The 21,765-nt window shown below is 35.1% G+C and overlaps 1 protein-coding gene across 5 annotated transcripts; it reads right to left on the reverse strand.

Annotated features, from left to right (window-relative positions):
* Window positions 1-12,278: 12,278 nt before the first annotated feature.
* On the reverse strand, window positions 12,279-21,333 carry LOC107784424 (uncharacterized). 5 transcript variants are annotated; one of them, XM_075226678.1, is made up of 10 exons: window positions 21,140-21,302; window positions 19,042-19,409; window positions 18,231-18,389; window positions 17,092-17,172; window positions 14,756-14,848; window positions 14,396-14,488; window positions 14,186-14,317; window positions 13,029-13,136; window positions 12,873-12,924; window positions 12,279-12,802 (listed from the first exon to the last, which is right to left on the reverse strand). In XM_075226678.1, exons 2-10 carry the CDS (start codon window positions 19,375-19,377, stop codon window positions 12,771-12,773), a joined length of 1,086 nt encoding a protein of 361 aa, XP_075082779.1. In that variant the 5' UTR covers window positions 19,378-19,409; window positions 21,140-21,302; the 3' UTR covers window positions 12,279-12,770. The 5 variants fall into 5 exon arrangements, 3 of the variants coding, with proteins under 3 accessions (XP_075082779.1, XP_016461042.1, XP_016461043.1); XM_016605556.2 differs by having other exon boundaries at window positions 14,174-14,317; XR_012697401.1 differs by lacking the exon at window positions 12,279-12,802 and adding an exon at window positions 13,371-13,652 and having other exon boundaries at window positions 12,892-12,924; window positions 14,174-14,317; window positions 21,140-21,333.
* Window positions 21,334-21,765: the final 432 nt, after the last annotated feature.

Genomic DNA, 21,765 nt, shown 5'->3' on the forward strand with positions numbered 1-21,765 from the left:
AAAATCGATCTTAGCTAATGTTAGTAACGAGATTCAAGGTCGTCTAGATCACAAAATGTATCACACAATATTCCCACATCATTAATGAATTAAGCCATTACAAGACGAGTAGATAATGACTTAAAAACACTGTTATTTAGAATCCATTATATTTCACTAAAATGGTGAAGGAACCCATAGAACTGAACTGCCGGATATGACAACAGAGGGAAAATCAAATAGAAAAAGATGCATTGGTGCTGAGAGATAACACGATAAGTCAAGCAGAGGAACAAACAGAAAATTAGGGTAACACACCACTCAAAGCTATTATTTTCAAATCCTTTCCCTGATAACAAGGAAGGAAAAAACCAAAGCAATGAGTCCAGCCACTGCGGATGGGAAAGAGCTGAGGATGGCACTCCCGGGCTCCATCGGAGCTGCCATAGGTTCATGGTGGTGGCCTTCATGCGCAGCCACAGCAACCACCATGATCACAACACTAGCAATGAAGTTGAATGCTACAGATGAGAACTGGAAAGCCATTATTATATTGCCTTCTCTTCAAGATTCAAATGTTTGACTTCTATTTGTTGGAGAAAATGGCAATGTTTGATTAGGCCTCGACTGCTTGCTTTAGTATTAATTCTACATGCTTATATAGAAATCTTTTAGAAGGGTGTTATGACTCCAGGCCGGAAAACTATCGATCGTACGATCCCTTATTACAGGTTTGTACTTTGTACTATCATTCTAGCTTATTTCTTCCATTGACTTTCACCCTTTTAATAAACTGCAAATTCATAATTTAAATAGTGTGAGGTCATATATATATATATATATATATATATATATATATATCTTAGTTTATTTCGAAAAGTTCGGTAATGGAATTTTAATTATTATATTTAATAGTTTGAAGTGACGCATGTAATAGGCTAATAGCTAAATATTCTAGGGAAAAAAGAATTTAGGGATCTGTAAGGATTTGAAAAGGCTAAAAAAGAACGTGAGAACAATTCCATAAAGCAGTGATTAGATGATGCAGACTGCTTCATTTGAGACTTTGACAAATTGAAAAACTAATATATTAAGAATAAAAAAAAGAGAAATATAGCTAGACATTCGCATTCGGATAGATGTCGCAGTCATAAGGTTCTACTTTTGAGATTTTGACTTGTCAAACCAATATGTTTTGCTTCAAGAGTTGGAAGATTTACAGGATTATCCTGATTTGTTTATTTCTGACGGTAAGAAATGAGACGACTTAAGAAGTAGTTTCAATATAACGACTTAAGGATAAGAGTGTATGTAGTCTTTTGCGTATTTGGTTCCTAAGAAGGTAAAGCAAGAGTTATTCGTCAACAGATATTTATTTTTACATAAAATTATTCAACAACTATCATCACACGTGAAATGAAAATACACATTTTAAAAGTAAATGACACAATAATGCAGGTAAATACAAACACACCTTCTATGTCATGACACATTATGCATATGGATGCATTAAACATTGACTGACAATATCTCCCTCCAAACACAGAAATTAACAACAACAAAAAACCATAAAAATGTCGAATGACACTGAAATTAGGTAAAGGCAGCTGGTTTTAAACCTTTTTCCGGATAACAAAGAAGGGAAGAAGCAAACAAAGGATGCTGATGAGTGCCACCGGAGAAGAATTGACAGAAGCCAAATTAGTAGATGGAGTTGGGGCACCATCCATATTCGGCATATTGGGCATGTCAGTACTGCTACCGGGATCATCGCCATATTGGGCTGCCACAACAGCTATTAAAATTGCGAAAGAGGCAACAGAGGCAGCAGTTGAGAAACGTAGAGCCATCATATGGTCAATTCCAAATTCAAATGCCTTTGGTAAATATCAGTAAATGATGTAACTTTACTGCCTTTGCTTGAACGTTTATGGCAACTTAGCTACGTATTTATATTGTAAAGATCTTTTATTTCTGTTGTTGAAACAAGATGTGTCGTATTTGGGGTCATTGGTTTTAGTGTTGGAGAACCTAGACGATGTTTTGTTGTCGATGTTTGTCACTTATTTTATATTGTATGTAGCAAGCAACATGATTCAATGAGGAATCCAATGTGAATATAGATAGCTGTTTACAATTGGAAATTTTACTTTCATCTGCATTACGCTGTTGAAACATAGACAACTACGACAAGGACTTAAAGTTTAAACATTGTGTGACAAATGAAGGAACGATTACTAGATTCTTGGGGAATTTTGTATTTGAGAACCACGGCTCGATAGCAAATGATAACAGGAGCAATATTTAGCAAGCTCATAAATCTAACCAAGTAAAAAAGCGTAAAATATTACGAAATGGGTAAGAAATTACCAAGTAAACGTTATAAACATAGGAATGTATACCTGAGTCGGAAAAGAAATTGAATACCTCTTTTAGGAAGAAGATAAAATTCGGATGAAGCAGATAACCCTAGTTGGTTAGAGCCTCGTGCTGATAACGTGTTATAAAATTATAGCAATATAAGACAAGAAATATAGATAAAACTTTTCTTCTATCAAGTTGTATTCAAGTCTATCTTATTGATGTCTTTTGTAGAATCAGTAACACCATATATATAGTGTACATTTTACTTGAAGGTTGCAAGATATTAAATGAGTGTAATAAACATATTCATGTATAATCCAAAATGGTTCATGGATGAGTTGTTGGACATTTATAAATACAATGTATTCATAACACTCCCCCTTGGATGTCCATAGATAATGTGCCTCGTCAAAACCTTACTAGAAAAAATCCGGTGAAAAAAAATCTAGTGAAGGAAAAAGAGTACACATATCTTGTAATACGCATTAAGTGATGCCTTATTAAAAACCTTAATAGGAAAACCCAATTGGGAAAAAACCTTAGTTAAGTGAAAAAGAATACAGCGCGTATTATATTCCCCCTGATGAAAACTTTATTTGATATCTCGAAGACAATGCATTCCAATCTTATATCTTAGCTTCTCAAATGTTTATGTTGGCAATGCCTTAGTGAATAAATCTGCCAGATTATTACTTGAACAGATTTGTTGAACATCTATCTCACCATTTTGTTGAAGATCATGCGTGAAAAAGAACTTTGGTGAAATGTGCTTTGTTCTGTCTCCATTGATATATCCTCCTTTTAGTTGATCTATGCAAGCCGCATTATCGTCATACAATACAATATCGTTGGAATCTTTGTCTTTAAAGAAAGACCACACAGTTGTTGAATGTGTTGAGTCACTGATCTCAACCATACACATTCTCGACCAGCTTCCTGAATAGCTATAATCTCTGCATGATTGGAAGATGTAGCAGCTAAAGTTTATTTTGTTGAACGCCATGATATTGTTGTACCTCCATAAGTAAATAAATAGCATGTCTGAGATCAGGCTTTATGTGGGTCAGACAAATAACCTGCATCTGCATAACCAATCATTAGCGAATCGGATTCATAAAAATAAAATAATCTCATATCAATAGTCCCTCGGAGGTATCTGAAAATATGCTTAATACCATTCTAGTGTCTTGTTGTTGGAAAGGAACCAATTCTTGCTAATAAACTTACTGCAGAAGTTATATCTTGTCGAGTATTATTTGCAAGATACATTAATGCCCCAATTGCACTAGATATGGAGTTTCATCACCAGGAAGCTCTTAATCATTTTCATAAAGTCGGAATAGATCTTTATTTATATCAAGTGATCTCACAACCATCGGAGTGCTCAATAGATGTGCTTCATCCATATAAAAACGCTTTAGGATCTTTTCGGTGTATGTTGATCGATGGACAAAAATTTCATCTTTCCTATGCTCAATTTGTAGACCTAGACAAAATTTTGTCTTTCCAAGATCTTTCATTTCAAACTCTTTCTTCAAACATTCTACTACTTTTGAAATCTTCCCAGGAGTTCCAATAATATTTAGATCATCAACATACAAAGTGATTATAATAAATTCAGATCCAGAACTTTTTATAAAGACACAAGGACAAATTGGATCATTCTTATATCCTTCTTTCAGCAAGTACTCACTCAAGCGATAATACCACATTCGCCCTGATTATTTCAATCCGTATATAAATTTTTGAAGCTTTATTGAACAAGTTTCCCGAAAACCTTTATAAGCTACAGGCACTTTAAACCCTTCAGGGATTTTCACATAAATTTTGATGTCTAATATGCCATACAAATAGGCTGTGACAACATCCATCAGACGCATATCAAGTTTTTCATGAATTACCAGATTTTATAAGATACCTGAAGGTGATTGCATCCACCACAGAAGAATATGTCTCCATACAATCAATGTCAGACCTTTGCAAATATCATTGTGCCACAAGTCGTGCTTTATATCTAATGACTTTATTTTTATCACTTTATTTTCGCACAAAAATCCATTTGTATCCCACTGGTTTAATTCCTTCAGGTGTTCGAACTATACGTCCGAATACTTCACGTTTTTCAAGTAAAGTTAATTATGTCTGGATAGCGTCTTTCCATTTTGGCCAATCATTTCTCTACATTCATCGTCAAATCTTGGTTAAAGATCCTCATCTTGTTGCATTATTTCAATAGCAACATTATAAACAAAAACGTTGTCGACAATAATATTATATCGGTTTCACTTTTTTCCCATAGAAACATAACTTATTGAGATCTCTTCATTCTTATTATTTTCAGTTGAGCAATTGCCTCTATATTATGATTCCCTAGATCATTTGTTCCTTTTGTCTTTTGGGGATTTTTATCTTTGGAACTGATTGGTCTACCATGTTTCAAGCGTGGCTTAGACTCATTTGCATTTATAGATTGTTCAGTCGGGACATCAATTCGAATAGGATCATTAGCAGCTTGAATATGTGACTTAGTCATCCTTGGTAGGTTAGTGAATGTATCTGGCAGTTGGTTTGTAGTAATTTGCAAATAAATTATCTTTTGAACCTCGTGTTCACATTGATTTGTTCGAGGATCTAAATGAAATAGTGATAATGTATTAAAATCTATCTCTTTTTTCCAACTGCTTATTTTCTCCCCCTAATGTTGGGTATACTGATTCATCAAAATGGCAATTAACAAATCTTGCCATAAATAAATCTCCAGTCATAGGTTTCAAATATTTTATAATAGAAGGAGATTCATACCCAACATATATCCACAATCTTCTTTGGTGGCCCATCATTGTGCGTTGTGGTAGAGTAATTGGAATATATACCGCACATCCAAATATTCTAAGATGGGAAATATTTGGCTTCTGGCCAAAAGCTAATTGTAATGGGGAGACTTTATGATAACTTGTAGGCCTGATCCGTACAAGAGCTGTTGCATGCAAAATAGTATGACCACATGTCGAGATAGGAAGTTTTATTCTCATAAGCATTGGTCTATCAATTAATTGGAGGCGTTTGATCAATGATTCCATTAGACCATTTTGAGTATGAATATGAGCAACTGGAAGCTCAATTGTTATCGCAATTGATATACAATAATCATTATTGGCCTGGGATATAAATTTACCAGCATTATCAAGATGAAGTGTCTTAATTGCATAATCTGGAAATGTGCTCTTAATCTTATCAATTGAGCTAGTAACCTCGCAAAGCCAAATTGCGGGTTAATAACAAGCACACAGGTGACCATTTTGTAGATGCATCTATCAAAATCGTATAATATCTGAATGGTCCATATAAAGGGTGTATGGACCCACATATATCACCCTGTATACATTACAAGAATATAGGAGATTCAATTCTAACTTTAATTACTGATGGTCTGATAATTAGTTTGCCTTAAGAACATGCAGCACAAGAGAATTCTTTAGCTTGAAGAATCTTCTGGTTCTTCAATGAATGACCATGTGAATTCTCAATTATTTTTGCGCATCATATTATAACCAGGATGGCCCAACCGATCATGCCAAATAATAATATTATTAGTAAACCTCTTTTTTACTATGGCGTGTGATTCGACTACACTAATACTAGTGTAGTATAATCCGGAGGAAAATGCAGGAAGCTTTTCAAGCACATACTTCTTTGCTGCTTTTATTGTAGTAATATAAAAGTATTCAATCTTTCCTTCATTGGAAGTCTTAAGATGATAGCCATTTTGGCGAAGTTTCTTTGAGACCTACTACAATATAATACCTCATTAACAAGCAATATAGTTCCTTCGGTAGTAATACAACCGCTCTTCCAGAGCCCTCAATTAATTTTATACTACCAGATATTGTTATGATATTGGCTTCTTCATAATTAAACAAGAGAAATATCTCATATTTTTAAATATGGTGTGCATCATAGTACTATCCAGAAGACATATTTCTTCTTTATTATTCATACGGCCAACTGAAGAATGTGAGGTTTTCATATTCTTCATAAAGAAAAAAAATACATCATAATTAATATTAAAAAAATTTAAAACAAAAGAAACTATACTTAGGAAAGTAAATACTGATAACATAAAAAGTTTTATTCAAAATATGGACTTCATAAAAAAAAAAAAAAGAACAACTATTCTTATAAGTTTTTCCAGTAACAAGTCTTCAGTTATGATGCTCAAAGAAGTATCCAGCTTTTAAAAAGGTAATATCTGCAAGGCCTTCAAAAATATCATCTTTATAGGAAATGTTAGCTTCAACTTTATCATGATTATTCATACGAGCCGCCTCAACATCATTTTGAAAGGTCGAGTGAGTCTCAACTTTATTTTGTTTCCCTTTTATAGAGACTTGATAAAGTTTGATAAAATATTCAGGCGTACGACAAATTCGTGCCCAATGATTTTTTATACCACATCGGTGGCAAATATTACCTTTGCCTTTTGAAGTATTATGATGAGAACTCTTATTTTTCTCTTGTTTATAACGACCACCACCATGGGGATTATTATTTCGTCCCTTTCCACTCCCACGTATATTCATACGGTTACGATAATTATTTTGTCTTCTTTCAGACTTTGGATCTATTGATATCACATTCGCTTCTGGAAATGGAGCTGATCCAGTGGGGAGGGGAGGGAGGGGGGGGGTCATGATTTTTCATTCAAAAAGTATTATGTTGTTTAGCCACCAAAAAGCATGAAATTAACTCAAAATATTTCTTAAAGCCCTTTTCACGGTATTGGTGATGTAACACCATATTTGAGGCATGAAAAGTGGAAAGAATCTTTCCAACATGTCATCATTATTCATAGGTTCCTCGCATAATTTTAGTTGCAAAATTATTCTATATATAACAGAATTATATTTACTTACAGTCTTATAAACTTGTAGCCATACGTGTATCCACTCACGACGGGCTCCTGGCAATATCGTAGCCTTTAGGTGGTGAAAATCGTTCCTTCAAACTAGTCCATAATTGAAATGAATCTTTCAAGGTTAAATATTCACTTTTAAATCCTTTATCGAGATGATGGTGAATGACTTGATGCTTCAGTTCCTTCTTTAATAGTGTCACCAAGACCTTTAGCGTCAAAGTGAATTTTAGTATCAAGTACTCATGGAAAATAGTTATTCCCAGAGATGCTACAAATTGCAGTTTTGACAAATTTGACATAGTGAAAATTATCGTAGAAAATAAGTGAATTAGAATGATAAGAATTATTATCAATGAAAAAAAAAACAATGCAGAATATAATCGTGTATTAACATTCTCTATATAATTGTTAGAACAAACAATTATGTATAGTGCGATGATGAATTAGTACTTAATATTACATACAAGAACTTTAGACATGTAAGTATATTTCCAGGGAATAAATAAGTTGAAGTAATCTCATTAATAGGTACTAGTATATTGTTTTCTACTTAGAAGATGTTTAAATAAGTGTCATTACTCAAAATTCAACTAGTCATGATGGCACCTAATCCAACCCGCTAGGTAAGCCAATTTAACAAAAAAAAATCCAATACTAATGAGATTTACTGAGAGAAATAAAGATAATATAACTGAACTTCTATACAAAGAATTCCCAAGGACTGGTAGTACAAATCATAAGTTTCTAAAATTTAGAGTTTACAAAGTAGGTATGAAATAAATACATCATCTGTTTGAAATATACATGAACAAATTAAAAATTCTAAAGCTACCAAGAACAAGAGGCAGCTATGACCTGAACGCAGGTACATCTTCAAATCCAGCTCCCGCCATACACAGCAACATCAACATCTAACATCTGCACGCAGGGTGCAGAAGTGTAGTATGAGTACAACCGACGCCATGTACTCAATAAGTAACAAACCGAACCTTAGGTTAAAAGCAGTGACGAGCTTGCACAAAGTTCAGAGTCCAACACCAATAGCCAGGAATAATTCGTAACAATATAAGAAAAACAATACAAGCAATGACTCAAAAATATGTTGTTCAGCTCGTTCACAGTCACGGAAAAATAGTCATGCTTCTCAGGTATAATAGTAAAAACTAAATCTTTCACCGAAAATACCAAAGTATGAGTAAGTCAGAAAAACTGTGATTTTTCCCAAAACTTTTCAACAATAAATAAGATGTTTCATTATCAGATAGAATGAGGAAAGTATTCTCTATGCTTACATGTCAATGTGCACGTGAAATCATAAATGTTACCAAAATCGGGTAGCATGAGGAAATGCATCCCTATGCTTGTATGCCAAGTATGCATGTCAAATGCAATGCACCACAGTGATGAACTCATGTACCCACACTCTCAGAGTACTCAATCTCACGGTCTCACACTCCCACTCATCACGCTCAATCACTCAACACACTCAGTCACTCAGCACTGTACAGGGGCAAATCCAGCCCAGGGTAGATCCATCCCAAATGCTAATAAATCCTGTTGCGGCGCGCAGCCCGATCCCATCGTGAATCAATAGCAACTGCGCTCACTGTGGGTGTGCAGACTCCGGAGGGGCAGATCCAGCCCAAGCGCTATAATAAACCAATCATGTCATGAATCAATAAAGCATGATGCGGCGTGCAACCCGATTCTATAAATATCATTCACAAACAGGCCCTCGGCCTCACTCAATCATCAATCTCTCAAGCTCACAATGTCATGAAAATCAGCCCAAAAATAATGATATGATGTATCAATAAATAGCAACAGAGACTGAGATATGATATGTAAATGAATGAGTATGACTGAATATGTAACTACAATTTAAGCAAATAACTCCGCAGCAGATATGACCTCGGTGGGTCCCAACAGAATAAGCATATAGTCTAAACATGGTTTCTAACATAGATCACAACTCAATTATTCTAACACGTAAAAATCTCATGGATAAAAACAAGATTAGGTAACTACATAGTACCATAGAAACAACCGAGTCATAATTCACACGGTGCACGCCCACACGTCCGTCACCTAGCATGTGTGTCACCTCAACACCAAAACCATAACACTTATATTCAGGGGTTCATACCCTCAGCACCAAGTTTAGAAGTGTTACTTACCTCGAACAAACCAAATCCAATATCGAGCAAGCCAAACGATGCTCCAAAAATGCCATCTCGCGCATACCGACCTCCGAACGGCTCAAAACTAGCCAAAGGCAACTCAAGAACATCAAATAATGCCAAAGGAAACAAACCTAATCGATAAAGGTTGAATCTTTAATCAAAGGCCCAAGGTTGACCAAAAAGTCAAACCTGGGCTCGCACCTCGGAACTCGACAAAACTCACAAAATCTGACAACTCATTCAATTACGAGTCCAACCATACTAGTTTCACTCAAATTCGACTCCGAATCGATGCTCAAAACTCGAAAATTCACTTTATGAAATTTTACACCCCCCCCCCTCCCCCCTAAATTTCTCTTTTGAAATCATCAACCAAATGCCAAAAATGAGGATAGATTCATGAAATATAATCAAAACCGAGTAGAGAACACTTACCCCAATCCATATGGTGGAAATCCTCTCAAAAATCGCCCAAATCCGAGTTCCCTAGCTCCAAAAATATTGAAATGAGCTTATAAAAATAATTGCCCAATAAAAACACTAATGCGGTCGCTAAAAGTCCAATACTCGTCTCTAAAAGTACCAAATCTGGTCGCTAAAGGTGCGCACGAGAACTTGCTTGCACCATCAATTTATTTTTCGATAAAAAGATTATAACTCCCTCATACGAACTCGGAATTCGACGATTTTTGTTCTTATGAGTCATAAATAATAATACGAACCTAATCGTTTAGTCAAAACTCAATTTGGAGCTCATTTTATCAATGTCATACCAATTTCGCTCGTTAAATAATTAACTCATGCTTTGCAGTAATAACCCAATCGCGGCTTAATAAAATTAGACTAAACCTTATAAATCATTCCTATAAATCATTATCAAACTCCCAGAAGTCTCGAAATCGAATTCTGATCTCTAGAACTAAAAATCGACCTTTGGATCATTATATGCTCATGCTCAAAACAATGCCAAAATACCAAACACGTTAAAAACCCATCTGAAACTCACCCGAGCCCCACGGGATCCCAACCAAATATACCAACAAGTTCTAAAATATGATACGAACTTGCTCGGGCGATCAAAATAAAAAATAACATCAAAACTACGAATTCAAGCTTTATAAAATCAAAACTTTTAATCTTTCAAAAACAAACGGAAAACGTGCCTACGCACTTCGAAATAACTTCGAACTTTGCACAAAAGTCATAAATATTGTTACAAAGCTGCTCAAACTCTCGGAATCCAAATCGGGATCTGGTATCAACAAAAATTCAATTATGGCCAAATTTTGGAATTCAAAGCTTTTCAAAGTTAACAATATTTCGGAAAATTACGCCAAATCACTTTGGGACCTCCAATTTAAAATCCGGGCATATGTCCGAGTCTGAAATTATCATCCGGACCTAACGGAACCATCAAAACTCCAATCCGAGATCAAATACTAAAAAGTCAAACTTGGTCAACTCTTCCAACTTAAAGCTTCCTAGTTGAGAATCATTCTTCCAAATAAATTCTGAATCACCTGAAAAACCAAAACCGACGCTTCACACAGGTCATAATACATCATATGAAGCTACTTGGAACTTCAAATAGCTCAACGGAGTGCAAATGCTCAAAACAACAGGTCGAGTCGTTACGATAAGCTAAGTAGGCATAAAGCTAGATGATATCAATTCTGTCAAGTGTCAACATTGAATATAATTTTATGTAATATTTAAGTCATTAATTTTAAAGTCATTAATTAGTTTGTACACTTAGGTGATAAATTCATTGAAGGCATGTTTAAACCTTTTAAATATTTTGCAAGAATTCTTTCTAAATACATATTCTGTCAGATATTTGGATGTAGGCTTAATTAGTCTAATTAATGTAAATCAATTTCATATTAATAATTATTTATTTATGTATAGGTTTAAACTTCTTCGTAAATTATATGATGAAATAACAATTTAACTAAAGCTTATTGTTTTCATACCAAGGCAATTATTATAATCATATTCAAAACAAGTTATGCATAAGGTAATTAAATTGCACGTTAAAGAAGATCCTATTAGAAACGTTATAAACATAGGAATGTATACCTGAGTCGGAAAAGAAATTGACTACCTCTTTTAGGAAGAAGAAAAAATTCGGATGAAGCAGATAACCCTAGCTGGTTAGAGCCTCGTGCTGATAACGTGTTATAAAATTATAGCAATATAAGACAAGAAATATAGATAAAATTTTTCTTCCATCAAGTTGTATTCAAATCTATCTTATTGATGTCTTTTGTAGAATCAGAATCACCATCTATATAGTGTACAATTTACTTGAAGGTTACAATATGTTAAATGAGTATAATAAACATATTTATATACAGTCCGAAATGGTTCATGTATGAGTTGTTGGACATCCACAAATTCAATGTATTCATGACAAGTACTAAATTTTCTGTTTATTCTTGTTGGGTAATTAGTATGTACGTAGAAAACATTTAGGATTAGAGAGCCTAATTTATCAAAAATTAGAATGTAACAGGCCTAGACGGAGCAAAATAAATAGCTTAGAATTGAGACTTAGTTGTAGTAGTAGTAATGTCGACATAGCGTGTTATCTGTCAAAGCAATAGGTAGCTCTAGAGTATTCATCACGTACAATGTTTATCGAATTGTATGGAATTTGGATCCTCGTAGCATAAGAGGCAGGGAAGCTGTATGCAGTCTACCTTATGATAAAATGGGAAATTAAACAAAATTAAATAATGGATGAATTTCCAACCAATTGCATTTCTTAGCAAGAGTTTATTTTAATCCAGAATCATATAAACTGCATCAACAAAAAGCTACTATTGATCAGATGATGCACAAAAAACCATGAAATGCATTAATTAGGAAGAACACAAACGTATCGAATTGAAGAAAAGAATTCAACATGGGGATATTGGGACACAAATAATTAACGTGTCTCAGCAGTAGGTGAGGAATGAGAGATGAAAATATTGATTGTTCTGCAGTCGATCTTCGTTGAATATCTGGGATATAGAGCGCTCTCATCAGCAATATTTCAAAGTAAACAATTAGTAACATTTGGTGTTGATTTCTCCCCAATTACATTTACATACTTCCTAATTGCAATAACATTGATGCATTAAACAATGAACGATATTACTGTACGGGTAATCCAGTGGCTTCATAGGCAGACTCCTTGAAGGTTGAAAGTAGCACTGGCTAAATAGGCAATGTTTACCCTTCGAGAATCTGAAAACTTAGTGTTAGCGTGTAGAAATCCTTCTCTGTACTGTTACTACAACTTTCTACCATGGACTTTAAAGCCATTTCGTAGTGCCCCTGTGTCATTTCTCTATCTCCTCCTGAATTTGACCTTCTGTATTAACAGATAAAGTTAGATAAAACATCGATGACCACACAAAATACAACAAAGTCTAAACTCTCACCAGCAAGTTCAACACCCAAGTTAGCCTGAACATCCGCATCGGAGTTTGATTCCTATTAAAAGGAAGTTCACAATATGTTAAATCTTCAAAAACCAGTAAGGTAACACTCTTAGGTAACTCCAACAGAGAGAAGAAAGAGATGATTTGCAGAATTACCCGAAGGACATGAATGATCCGGAAAGAAAGAAACCTATCTTTCAGTTGTTTTGCCTGCTCATACAGCGTGGAGATGTTTTGATTTTTAACCTTCCATAGGCCCTGTATCTGTTTGGCAAAACACACTTCAATGAATGCATATATCAAAGGGATTAAAGAAGAGAAACGAAATAACAAATCATACTGCAAAGAGTAAACTAGTAATTAGGACCAACTATTTTGCAAAGTAATAATCACTACTGCTTCCAAGTTAATCAACCATGCGAAAACAATATCTCAACGAGATCAACTGTATGAGGTACAATAAAGCATCAATGAAAAGATGAGCAAAGTTCATCCTACATTTTACAGGGATCATACAGGGATGAATCTTGAATATAAGCTCATTTTGTTCCCTGCCAAGAGAATTCTTCCTCCAGGTAAGACAACTTTTTGCCCACTTCTTCCTCGCTATCTCTTTATCTTTTCCCAGTAGCAGGAGCCTCTCTCTTCTAGGTCTCTCCCAGTTTGCCATGTAGGTCATTCATCGATTGGCTTTGACACGAAAGGATGCAATAATCAACCTAAATTACTTGTTAAGGTTCCTCATTGCTTCAAAATGCTCTGAACCCATATTGTCTATCACTAGTTAACACAGAACATAAGTTTAACAGGGGGCTTGATTATTATCAGTTTTAACAGACTTTATTTTTTCTTCTCCAACACAGAAGGTCCAATTATTACTGATGTCAGAGGTAAGGAAAAGCCTTGTCATATAAAAATAAAATAAAATCATTAAGCGGAAGTAACTTGAGAAAAGGCCCTCTGGCATAATACTGTTGACGACCTCAAGGAGTAATGGACAAGCAATATAAAAAATTGCCAGGAGCTGCATATTCAGATGCTACCTGCTGGACCTTTGAACATGCAAAGAAGGATTCCATTGATCCAGAATATCAAACCACCACCACCACCCCCCTCCCCCACCACCCCACCCCAAAAAAAAAGGAAGAGGAGAATTTCATTGATCCAACTAATAAATGCAATACCATGTTAAGAGATGGAAATGTAAGAGGTTTTAGTAGTGCAGTGCATGACAAAGGACAAGTGTCAGATCAAGCATATAAAAGGAGAAACATGATATTAAATATATCTGAAAAGCTAACCTGCATACATACAAGTTTGGCGTCACCCTGAACACGAATACTAGTAAACCCTTTGCTAAGTGCATATTTCAACCCCAAAATAATGCCTCGATATTCAGCAGCATTGTTTGTTGCTACTCCTAAACCTTCACGTAGCCTACAGATCTTTTATTTGGAGGGTCGTAAATCATAAGTTTGAAGAATAAGGAAGAAAACACAAATCCCAAAGTCAGTGATTATTACAAAACAGCCATCATCAGCTCGTAGCACCGCTCCTGCACCAGCTAGTCCAGGATTTCCTTTTGAAGCACCATCAAATTCAAGAGTACATGACCGCTGCTGACAATAACAATGATCAGCTTCTTTGCACGCAACACCATAAACCATCAAGAAAATTTAGAAAATCTCAACCCGGTAGTTTGCCACAAAGAATTTAGTTTTCACAATTAATTTAGTAAATTAAGATTTTTGCACTTGGCAGCCCATTAGGTATAAATGAAATTTACCCTTATTTAAATTTTTAGATAAAGAATTTTGCTCTGTCAATTTAAGTACAGAAAGCATTTATGTTTTACAATTAGCCATCGTTTAACAGCCACTCACACCCGATGACAGAGCTTGGTCACCCTTATGATCATCTAACTTGACATGCTTTCTTAGGAAATCATTTGAAATAACTGCTGGTCCAACAGCATCCTGCAAACGAACATGGCCAAAAAAACAAATAGTTTCCAGAACAGTGTCAAGCCAAACTATCCAGGGCAGAGAAAGCAACTAATCATCAATGTACTACTTTGAACCAAACATATATATAAACCACCTTTCTATAAGTGGCTAGAAGAATATAGTGTACTTTAACAGAAGAATATTGCAAATACACATCAACCAACAATTGACTCTACCTACTTCTTCATGTACAAAAAGAAGTCGCAATACGTCCAGTTAAAACCCAACCCACTCAAGATTTTGTTTATCAACCAATATGTAGTACCGTTCTTGTTCAATGCTTAATGCAGGCTATACCAAATACTAAGCTTTCCTTTTGATGGAGTGACAAGCACATACAAATCTTTTAGCTAAATCCGTGATCCTCACCTCTAACTAAAGAAAAATAACAACTAGGGATGGCAATGGGGCGGTGCGGATGCGGGGTGGTGAGGGTTTCAGCTTATGCGGGGCGGGTGCGGGGCGGGTTGAAATATTTTTTTGTTAAACTCAACGCGGTTGCGGGTTTTGGGGTAATTTGATCTTTCTGTAGAATCTGGTTATAAAATTCTTCCCCTAAGCCGCTAAGCATGCAGTTTCGATCAATCTTTCTTATTCCTTTACGGCTTTACCACATTATATCCGGTGTTTATTCTCTCATCTTAAAATGATATATTACAATAAATCTGCTTTCTTTCTAATAATGCTTTTGATTGGATTTAATTAGCCCTAAAATAAAGAAAACAGCTAGCTCTGTTAGTACAAGTTAACAGATTATGCGGTGCGGGTGGAAGCCTTTGCGGATTAAGGCAAAACCCGCACCGCAACCGCCCCGCGCCACTGCCATCTCTACTAACAATCAACCACCTAAGTCATTATAAACTACCATCCATCCCAAGATCAAGGATCACTACAGCTCCTTACTTTCTTCCCAAAAAACATTGGACTAATTATATCAGAACAACATCTATATTCTTGAGAAGGCCCTTTGAGCCCGAGAGAAAGAAAAGAAGCAGCAATAGAATTAAACTTTGAACTTCAGTTCCTTTTGATGTTTCTACCATTTTTTCCTGCTTTCTCAAAGCACAAACATGGTGAAGTAGCATCTTTTAGTCATTGCCAGTAAACTCAAATTAAGGATCCGGATCTAGAAGGTAGGTCAAGCAGAGCTAATAATGTTACAATCAAGATAAATTCAAGTGTAGTTTATCAACTTTCTTCGAGAAAAGAAAATTTCTTAACAGGAAGAAGGATGCTATAGCTATGTGTAAGACGCATGTACAAGTAACTATTGGTTTTGGAGGGACCGGGGCGCTAGGCATTTTCTTTCTTCTGCCCGCAGGTGTGATCAATGTCATTGAGCCAGTAGTCTTATTCATTTCTGATGTTTCAACATACGAACTTTTTCTTAATGGGTAAAGAAACCATTATCTAGGAATGTTATTTTAAGATCCATAGCTACATTATGAATATGGTCACAGAACTACAGAGTCTCCAGTGATATAACTTAATCTTGCATCGTCCAATTTATAATTCCTTAGACAACAAAAGGAGAGCTCCAGCAGCAAAAACATACAGACAAACTAAGCAAGTATGACCTGCTAACATCTCAAAGCCCTGCAAATCTTAGTTTGCTGGATGGAAATATAAAGAAATAAACATGTCTTATCAACCTTCATAAAAAAGAACCTCTTGTCAATAGAAGAAACCAACAGACTCCACATATCACCAAAAAGAAAATATTTAACCCCTACTATAATAGTCTCCATTTGTGAAAATCTTGCTCATAACTAGAGCTGACTTGCTTGAGTCTTTCCACCACATGACATTACCACTTGTCTATTAAAAGGTGGCCCCGGTACAGCAAAAAGATATCAACAATTCTTTAATAATGAATAACTTACAATAACATACAAATTTTTTAATTGAAAAGGAAGTGCTACTTATGAGAGAAAAAATGCCTTTCCAGTTGATTTAGTGACAGCATTCTTCTGCGGTTGTGAAACCATAAGTTATGACCTCTTAAAGAAAAAATGCAAGGAAACTCCTAACACTAAGAGCATGCTTCGGTCGCATACGAAAGTGTGTACACTGACTTCCTAAGGAGCCAAATAACTTCAGGAATAAAGTAATTAAACTCTCAGTGTACAATAAGAAGTGAAGAAATCACAGAGGCAATTGCTGCAAATTCTGGTAGACTTTACCCAGATTAACATAATATGGCCTTAACTTACCGAATATTCTGACCACATTACTTCCTGTGACCTCTTCTTTGGCATATGTTCAGGCATCCCACCTTTCGAAGAAGAAGGTTGCTGCGAGGAATGAAATGCTAATAAATTAGTACGACCAGTCAAAAAATAAAAAAATAAGAGGAAAGATGTGTCATTTTCAGGCGATTGCACCCCTTTATGATCACAAGCAGCTCATCTGACTGACCAGCATATGATTACTATTGCCAAAGAGTGACGAGAGAAATATACACAAAGAAAGAAAACGAGAATATTAAATAGAGGATTAGAGAGAGGTAAGGATCTTTTCTGCCAATGTTTATTGAATTACCACATGAAACAGGATTGTCACATCATATTGGAACTTTCTTTTTTTTAATAAAGCACATCATATAGGAAATTAACTTGGGTAGAGTACGAACCTACAATTAATGCGTCAACTGCATTTAGAGAAGATCTCTTAATCTGGATTATATTGACAACATAGAAAAAATAGCAAATAAATATGTATACCGCACATAAGGTAATGTAATGAAAATCTCAGATTTTTTATCCTTTTTGGCAGTACCATTTGTTGATGAAGTGAGATTGCAGTATAAAGTTTAGAAACTTTCAACTTTAGTTGGGGGATGCAGTACTAATTCATCCCTTATATAGCACAAAGGCAAAAGTAGTGTTTTTTCCAGCCACTCTTCACGGTTGGACTTCGCGATTTTTAGTCCTAACCCTTCACACACATGATACAAAATCAGCTAGTCATATCATGGTCTTATTTCCAGATATCAAACCAATAAATACATGAGATTTCCGGGGTTTCTTTAGCTAATGGCTTTTGCCTATATTTGAAGTTCCAGCGGCCAACATATGAAAATTCCACCTTTTATTGGGATTGTTTGATCGGTGATGATTATTCAAATCAAGTGGAAAGGAAACTTCAAATTTCCAAGTATCAACTATCAAGTAGTTCTGACAAGGAAACTTGCACATTAAGATCTATCACATCAACCTCACAATAGATCAGATTGATTGAAAGAACCTACTTGTAGAAAGAAAGGTAAAATTATCACCCACCTTGGTGAAAACATCGTGAAACGAATACGAAACCATTAAGAATAAATGATAGATCTCAGGAATTGGCTTACCTGAAAAGGGCATGGTATAAGAGTCCCAAAGAGATCTTCAGTCAGATCAGCAGCTCTGATAGAATAAAGAGCATTTTTAAGCCCACAAGAGAGCAGATATTCCTCTGTGTCCTTAGGCATGGCATAGCCTTTATAGACACTCACAGGGGGATCACATATCTGCCAGGAAGAGCAAGCAGCAGAAAACAACTGATTAACTCATTGCAAGTGAACATCTTCACAGGGAGAACAATCTCAGAAGCATCATGCAACGGCTGTAAAGTTTAATCACTCCATACAATATGATCTCAAAGATGCCAGTTGACAACTTCTCAAAAACAAAAACAAAAAGGATGACATCTGACGATATGCAGATAAAGTGGCACGAAGATGATAACAATACAAAAAAGCATGTGTCCAGAATGTGGAAAAAAAAAGAGTAAACTATCCTGATGATGCAGGGAGAAAGTGAGAAACAGAGAGAGAAGGGGCCTTAGAAGTAAAAGGAGAACGAATCACAAATAGAAGGATAAAACTCAACTCACTTAACCTATGTTTTCGTGATTTCTTTGAAGCTTGAAACACATTAGTTTACAATAGTAAATAGACAAAAGAATGACCTGGAGATATATTGTTTAATTGTCACACTCATGAGGGAATTCCTAGACTGTTATCAAAGTCATTCAAACACACTTAGCTGAAGTTTTGGTAATAAATTCAGGTTAATTATGGATAAACAAGGTTCTGGAACAGAAACTACTATTGCATATTAAGAGAAAAATAATAGATACATTCAATAAAGGTCAATAAACAAGAGAAAAATAATGGTTACCGAGGATCCGACTTGAGTCTGGCAATCACTCAAGTTTTTGTAGACTCCAACCAGATCTCCTTTCCTAACAACAAAGAAACCATCTCTATCTTCCTTCATTTTTGGAGTAGGATCAGACTTCTCTGAGCTAGAACTATCCCCACTAGACTTTTTAGATGAATAGCAGCGAAAGCAAATTCTCTTCAAAAGCAAGTCGGAATCAACTTTTCTAGTTGCATTATGTCCAACACCTGTCTTCCATGAAAGAGCTGAAAATGCACCAATTGAACTCTTCACAGCACGACTGTTAGTCCTTGTTAATATTGCAACGGAACATGCATTAAACAAGACGTTCATTACACAGGACCTCACTCAGAATCAACCAGTTTCTGGAAAAAGAAAAAAGAGAAAACAAAGTCATTTTTCTTCATTCAAAATCATTTTCATTTTGCGAGCAGAGAACAGAAGAAAGAAAACACCGATTTTTTTTTTTTTTTGATGAAGTAAAAAGTTTCAATAAAGGCATCAAGAAGATGCTAACAGATCCACAAAGGATTACAAAAAGGCACAGTTAGCTCCAATACACAAAAAAAGTAGGCTATGCTCGGGCCTCGGGGAGCTAACAAATTTAAAAACTGAAAAGCAGACTTTACAGTGGATTAGTAATACCAGCTTTCCTTCTAGAAAATACCAATTTATTCAGCCAAATCTTTATGTGTTCCACTTCTATAAACACGTTACCAAGTGAAAATTTCAGCACACAGCTCACCAAGGTTAAAAGGTTAGGAAAAAAATTAACTTGCACCAAGTGTTTACACAGGTTTAGTTAATTTAGCTAAGAAATCTTATTCACAATTAAGACAATTTAGTTTATTTCTAAGTTGCTCGGACTCTTGACTTTCGGTGCCCCACCCGTGTCAACACGATATGAGTGTGGGTGTGGGATCCGTAGTGGATATGGTTAATCGATTTTGGGTACTTTGACCAAGATGGACGGTGAAACTCGGAACAGTTTTTGAAATCAAAATAAAAGTTAGAGTGAAATTGAAGAAAAACGAATACCTTTTATATAGAAATTTCTATGTCAATCCTTTTCTTTTATCTCCTTCTCGAATTCTCCTTTGAAAACGTAGAAGGCCTACAAATTCCAATTAGAAAATGCTTTTCTGTTTTCTTATTAGCTTATTTCAAATGTTAATGTTCTTTCACTTTTTATGGTTTTGAACTTGTAGTCCATAATACTACTATAGTTACATGGGTATAAAATTAAGTGAACAAATATTTAAAAAATTAGTTTATATCATGTGTGAAACACATCTTAATTAATCAATTTTAAATGGTAAAAATTTAAGCTTATAAAAAAAAATAAAAAAAAGGCACATCTACTATATTTATTTATGGTTCAACTTTTTTTGTTTGACCATCTACGTCTGGAACCCGACTAATACATTCGTGCCTCACAGGGCCTATTTAAGGGAAACACTCCCTATTTTTGGTGGGTATACTTTTTCTATAGGTATATTACATATGAGAACTTCCTTTTGATTTTATAAAAAAGAAAAAAGAAAAAATAAGCTTCCTTTTCATTCTTCTTTATATTATATTCTAGTTCTTTCCCTTTTCAAAACATAAAGAACTTTTTATTTTTTATTTTAAACCTTTAAGATAAAACCCAAAAAAAAAAACACAACAGAGCTTAATGGAGGCCTCTTCCCTCTGCTCCCAAAATCCAAACTTCGAGTCATTTCATCATTGGAAAACTACCCTTCCCCACATTTTAACTCTCAAAACACCAAGGATTTTCCTTTGATCTGGTTGAAAGTTATCCAGCTTGAGTTACGAGAGTATGAACGGGGAACCTTTCCTTGAATGAAGAAACTCTTCTTTATATACGCAACTAGATGAATAGCCACATCGAATAAAGGAAGTAAGAGAAAGGAAGCCATAGAATAGTTCTAATCGTGAAATTTCCAATCTTTCCATCAAATTGAAAAGATTAAGAGAAAACTTTAAATGGGTTCACATACATTGACAAGTAAAAATTGATAAACGAAATTAGAACCCTAATCAAAATGGGGTCAGCAAAATAGATGTGTTTAGCTAATAAATACAAACATACCATCAATTGGAGGATGAAACTGCACCAATCTTCTTGGGGCATGAAGAATACCCTCGTAGGGAGCGTGAGAGAAGGGGGTTGGGGTATAGGGGTGGGTTAGAGGGTGGGTGGTTAGGCGTGGGTGGGGTGATAGAGTTTTTTACTTTCACCAGTAGTACTGTTGTAAGTGGGTTTTGCGGGTTAACCCGGTAGGGTTTTTCGAATTTGGTTCCGGTCCGGTTGTTGTGTTTTTTCCGTTCAACAGGTCCGGTTCGAGTTGACTTCTATGTTTATGTTTCATTTTTGTTTATTCCTTTTAAACAAGAAAACATCCTCTATTTTAATTTTGTGCAGGTTATTGATTGATCAATACAATTGTTTTTGTGATGAATCTTGAAATTTATTATTTAATCAATGTGATTTGATTGTGAATTAAGTGATTAAGTAATCGAGAGAGGTTTTACCAATTTAATTTGTTATTTTAACTCGAGAGATGGAACTTAGGTGGAGTAATGAGTTAATTAATAGGCATTAATTTTGAATATTAATTATATTTCAAATAATAAATTATTAGTTAATTACTTAATCAATCACTCTTGATTAATTTGATTTTAGGTTGTGATGGGTAAAAACCTTCCAGAGATTAC

This window comes from Nicotiana tabacum, chromosome 12 (assembly GCF_000715075.1).
Source record: "Nicotiana tabacum cultivar K326 chromosome 12, ASM71507v2, whole genome shotgun sequence".
In the NCBI taxonomy this organism is placed as follows: domain Eukaryota; kingdom Viridiplantae; phylum Streptophyta; class Magnoliopsida; order Solanales; family Solanaceae; genus Nicotiana; species Nicotiana tabacum.